Genomic DNA, 5,621 nt, shown 5'->3' on the forward strand with positions numbered 1-5,621 from the left:
GTCAATTGTAGTCACACTCTTTGCTGTAATCACTGATAAATGATGTACTGTATGTCTCCTCACTGCTCCGGCTCCTATCACACAGGATGACAAGGTGATTCAGTCCTCCTCCTCCTCCTCCTCCTCCTCCTCCTCCTCCTCTCTGAATCTGGAAGTCGATGTGAATGTTGGGGAAACTTCACATCTCCTCGGAGTGTGTTGGGGTTACTGCATGCGCCATTTCTGTCTCCCTCCACCTCTGGAGTTGCTCTCTGTGGTTTCCTGCTTTCCTCTGCTGTGTAGAGTCTCAGTCGAGCCGACGTCTCCTGTCAGGTCGCCGTTGTGTCTCTCAGAATGTCACAGTGCAGCGGTGAAGACGCCGTCCCAAACTGACACTGACAGAAAATAAAATTTAGGAAAGTTTCTTTATGTTTTACTGCTTCCATGTTATGTTGTAGGGAATGGTCCCGTCACAAGACATAATGTTTATTATCTTAAAGTCCGGTCGTTGTCTTCAGAGACCAGCAGCCCCTTCAGATCAATACTTTTACAGCACAAACAAAGACACTTATAACTTTTATTTTACATAGATTGGGTTGGATTCTTTTCCTGATACAAACAGACAGAACGTTAATCCAGCAAATCAACAATTTATTTCAGCTAAATCGAACTTCTATCATAATATGCATCAAAAATCCCAAATTAGAAGATCTTCCTCATTTAAACGCAGTATTTCATAAGCAGCTAATAAAAATATTTAAAAAATGCACACTCACAATATTAAAGCTGCAATACTTCAGTTTTGGCCACTAGGGGGCAGAAACACATCAGGGAAAACTCAACAGAAAGAATCTACTCTTCTCTCAAGGCCTAACTTTCTACCACATTTCATTAAATTTATTTACGTACATATTCCTCACACACACACACACACACACACACACACAAACAACCACCTCCTCGTCTATGATGATGATGATGATGATGTAGTGAAGAGTCCAAAATAGAGAAGACGATAAACAATCCTACCAAACCTGACGCGATTCACTTTCTTCAGAATGAGAGGATCAGTCCAGACTCTGGTCTAAATATTTCTGTCTGAGCACGAATCTCTGCTGGATGTTTCCACGTCAATAAATCCTCGCACATTGTGTTTGTCACCTTGTCGATAGTTTAAGTGGCATTTTTCTCGTCAAACCTCCAAAAATCCATTAAACTTGCTCCTTCTGGAGAAATAAAACGCTCGTTGAACTGAATTTGCCAAAGCGGTTGTTGCCTCACGGGACGAAGGTTTATCAGGACGTTATCAGCGACCGTTGCCTTCCTTCCACTGACTGTCGTGATTCGACTTCACGAGCCTCGATGGGGGAAAGAAGCTAAATGAAAACCCAACAGGAAGCTGGTTAAACAGAGTGGTGGGTCTGGAGTTTAGCCTGCGGATATCATCAGACTGTGACATTCTAGAGCGGGTTACTCAGGTGTGTTTGTTTCCTCCTCCTCTGTCTTTGCCTTCTCTCTGCTGCCGATGGAGATTTTGTCGTGTGCTGCTTATTCTGCTTTTCACTTTTCTGTACAGAATACATCCCTGGGAAAAGAGAGTTGTACACGTCGTGTTGAGTCAATGTAGAATCAAACGATGTTTTAAAATGCTGCTTAGATAAAGCCACACAACACACTGGAGGAAGCAGGTAAAGAGCTGAGGGAGAACGGGTTTGGAAGAAGAGAGGCGCCTGTTAGTGCAGGGTGAGAAGGTGAGGGGCAGGGGGCGACGAAGAGGAAGATAAAAGTGAAGATGAGAGAAAGTTGGAAAGACAGAATAAAAGTAAATGAGTTGAAACGGTTTAAAAAAAGGATAAATGAGCAGATGTTTAAGGGGATGAAGGTTCAGAGTTCAGTAACCGTGTGCGCTCTGTCCTGGCTCCTCAGCACTTGAAGTCGGGCCCTCTGAAGGACCCGCTGCTGGACGACCACGGCGACTTCAACAGGATGTGCGTGGCCATGAAGAAGATCGGCCTGGACGACACGGAGAAGCTGGACCTGTTCAGGGTGGTGGCCGGCGTGCTGCACCTCGGAAACATCGACTTCGAGGAGGCGGGAAGCACGTCAGGTGAGCTGCTGCCAAATGCCCCGAACAAAAACATATGAAAATACCTCAGAAACTGAACTCAACTTTTCTTAGAACTTGAGAAACATGCTTTTTGTTTCTGCGTGAGATCTGTGAACAATAATATCCAGATATAAAACGTGATTATTTGGATGCAGAATCGTAGGAGAATCTGTTTTGTGCGTTCGCATTGACCTGCTTAATACGCAATGTGAATCGTTATGTTTAATCAGAATAATATTGCGCAAGAAAAAAGCTATCTTCATTCATATAACATCACTCAGTGGAAACAAACTATTCACAATTGTATTTTCTAGACTTTTATAAAAAAAATTAATAATAATTAGCATGAAAATGCTAATGCTGCTAAATGGAATTGAAATTTTCACTATGTAATTGAACTCATCGGTCGAGACGACATTTTAACCATCAGGAAGTGACAGGATATGATGTGTCTCCTCTGAGAGCCACACATCACACCGTGCTGATTTAAAATAGAATAAAGAAAAGTAGAAGGACAAGCAGCTGTTCCTCAGGGGAAAAAAGCTCTGGATGTGATTTTAAATTACAGGAGACGAGTTTTCCTTAAAAACAGAAGGTACAGCGGCTGTAATTGTTACTCTCTCCAGACAGGATTAAAATCACTGGCAGGTAATGTATAAATCATCAAACCTTCCCCACAGACATGAATCCAGTGTGAATGGGGTTGAACTCAAATGAAACCAAGAGGAAAACAGACAATATTCAACAACAAAGAGTATTAAATGAATGATAATAATACCTCATAAATTATCAAAGATTACTGTTGATCGCAGCCTAAATGTGTTTATGCTTTTTGTAAAGTCTGGGTTCTTTTATTATAAAGATAAGAACTAAGATCAATGAATCAGAATCAATTAAATATAAAACCCTCTAAAGCCTAATCTCCCTCCAACTGTAGACGTCGCACTCATTCACCTCTTTCAGTCAAAGCACAGTGGTATGTAGAGGAAGTCGTCCTTGGAGGGATGAAAGCGGAGACATGTGAACGGCTCACATCGCACTGCAGCGAGCAAGACCTCAAATGAACCGAGATACGTTTATATCTCTAGAAAACATAAAAACACGCGGGGACGTTGGGTCAGAAAAGAGACATGCAGCTCATTTATCAGTCACAGCGGTGCGAGTCTGGAGCAGCTGAACTGTGTGACTCTGGTAAACAGACAGAAAACAAACAAAATAACACAAGGACGGCGAACCTCAAAGGCATCGTTACAGGCTTTTTGTTTGAGATAATTAAAGAACTCAGAAGTGAAGATGTTATTGGTCTAATGTAGTGTGACACATTCATCATCACATTCATGCACAGTTTTATAATGAGTCACCTGCACCAGCAGATTAAAGGCTGCAGTCAAATTTGACTATTTGGCAAATGTGGCACACGTTTGGTTCAGTTCAGGCACTAAAACTACTTTGTTAGGTGAAAAGATTATAATATGTAAACCATATAAACCAAATAAACCATTTCACAATGTAACCACATGTTGGAAAGCCTTTCTGCCAGAACTTCTGTTGTGACTCTGTGAAGTCGTCCAGGAGAGCCTGAAACCTGGGTGTAAATAGCCACATTGGCTACAGCCATCTAAGTACAAATAGCATTGTTGGCTACGGACACCTAGGTGCAAATAGCATTGTTGGCTGCAGACACCTAGGTGCAAATAGCATTGTTGGCTACGGACACCTGGGTGTAAATAGCATTGTTGGCTGCAGACACCTAGGTGCAAATAGCATTGTTGGCAGCAGACACCTTGGTGCAAATAGCATTGTTGGCTGCAGACACCTTGGTGCAAATAGCATTGTTGGCTGCAGACACCTAGGTGCAAATAGCATTGTTGGCTGCAGACACCTAGGTGCAAATAGCATTGTTGGCTGCAGACACCTAGGTGCAAATAGCATTGTTGGCTACGGACACCTGGGTGCTTGTCTCTGACTTGCCTTATGCACCTGGGTGTAAATAGCCACATTGGCCATACACTCTGGGTGCAAATAGCATCTGGTCGTTATATTCAAGTACTATTTAATGTTGGTAATGTGACATTTGTCCAGTGGCTGATTCTGGCACAATGTGCTCTGCCCCTGAATAAATGATAAATAGATAAAACTTAGACCGGAGGAATTGATCCCACCTGGTCAGAGCTGCCATGAATCACCTGAGCTCAGACTCTAGATGTGATCTGATGGACAGTTTATCATCGGCTCTAACTGATGATCCTGAGTTTCCAGCCCGCAGCGCTCTGTGATTGCATTTGCTCCGTATCAGAAACCATCCATCTCGCAGGCCTCTTCTTCTCCTTCTCCCAAACGGCGCCGGTTTGGTTCCTAAGTGGCAGATGCCATTTCGATCTCATCCCTCAAGACTCTGCTCTTTGATTGATCGCTGTAATATTCAGCCCCCGTCTCCCTCCTTCTCAGTTCACTCAAAAGTTTTGCACTATTGAAAACGTTGGTGTCACCCTTTGTTTTTCATATGAAATTCAATCCCAGGAATCAAGACGAGCAACTTATGACTTTTAATTTCTTGAATTGTTTCTTTCACTCAAGGAAAATTTTCTAATTACATAGTTTTAAAAAATCATTCAAGCTATTATTTTGATTGTTATATTCTCTACGTTTCAAGAGGCATATTTCAGCACGGTTGTTTCAGACGCTCCACCCCGTCTCACGCCTCCTTTTCCAGAGCGGTTAGAGACTAAAACGCCCCAGGGAGCTTCAGCTTCCATGAAAATCAGCTGCTTCTTTGAACATCAGCAGCGAAGTTCCTCAGCTCTCAGTTCCTCCCCATCGTTTCTTTTTTTCTCCCGCTGCAAGTGAAGAGGAGGGAGCGCAGCGGGGCGCCTATTAAGTAGACCGGTTCTCACAGCGGGTGGGTATCATGCCGCCTGGTTTACAGCGAGTGAGCAGAGGAGTGTGTTCAGTCAGGTAATCGTACAGTGTTTTTTGGGACGGCTTTGCTTACAGTTGGATGGAGGTCCCTCCAGGGAGGATTCTAGGGACGTTTTAAAGAACATTTGTTTGTATTTGCTGAGAGCAGAAGAGATTTTCTCAGTTTGGAAAAACATCTAGAAGTCAAATAAGTTTGGATTGCAAACCGAGGTATGTTTGTTTAACTCGAAAGTCAAGTCCTGCTCTATGGAGCTGAGACGTGGTGAATGAGAAAATACAGATGTCATAAACAGCTGCTTTCGAAGAATCTTTCAGAGGCTCGGAAAGTTTCGTTGGTGTCGATTGGTTTTGTTTTTCTTGGAGACAGAGGTCAGGAGAGACCAGTAACTTCCTGTGGGTTCGATCTGTAACTGTCCAACATTAGCACCTCACCAGAGACATTTCATTATATATTATCATATTTTTAGGTTCTTTAAAACTCCATTAAAGCCTGTTAGATTACTAACTGCCTACATTCTCAACACTTCAAGAAAAACTTTCACAACTCTGATATTTCTATTAAATTCATCTTTAAATAACTTTAAAGAGCAACTTAACACCCTGCTTTAGCTCAACC

At 42.6% G+C, this 5,621-nt stretch overlaps 1 protein-coding gene across 6 annotated transcripts in view; it reads left to right on the top strand.

Moving 5' to 3' along the window:
• The window catches only part of myo6a (myosin VIa), a 111,171-nt gene that overhangs the window by 37,343 nt on the left and 68,207 nt on the right, over positions 1 to 5,621 (top strand). For all 6 annotated transcript variants that reach the window (XM_087170430.1, XM_087170428.1, XM_087170431.1 and 3 more), the window contains exon 11: positions 1,906 to 2,086. In XM_087170430.1, the coding sequence (XP_087026556.1) occupies positions 1,906 to 2,086 (181 nt within the window). The remainder of the gene's footprint in view (positions 1 to 1,905; positions 2,087 to 5,621) is intronic.

This window comes from Seriola lalandi, unplaced genomic scaffold (genome assembly GCF_002814215.2).
Source record: "Seriola lalandi dorsalis isolate HSWRI2012SDOR001 ecotype SW California unplaced genomic scaffold, Sedor1 jcf7180002054947, whole genome shotgun sequence".
Lineage (NCBI taxonomy): Eukaryota > Metazoa > Chordata > Actinopteri > Carangiformes > Carangidae > Seriola > Seriola lalandi.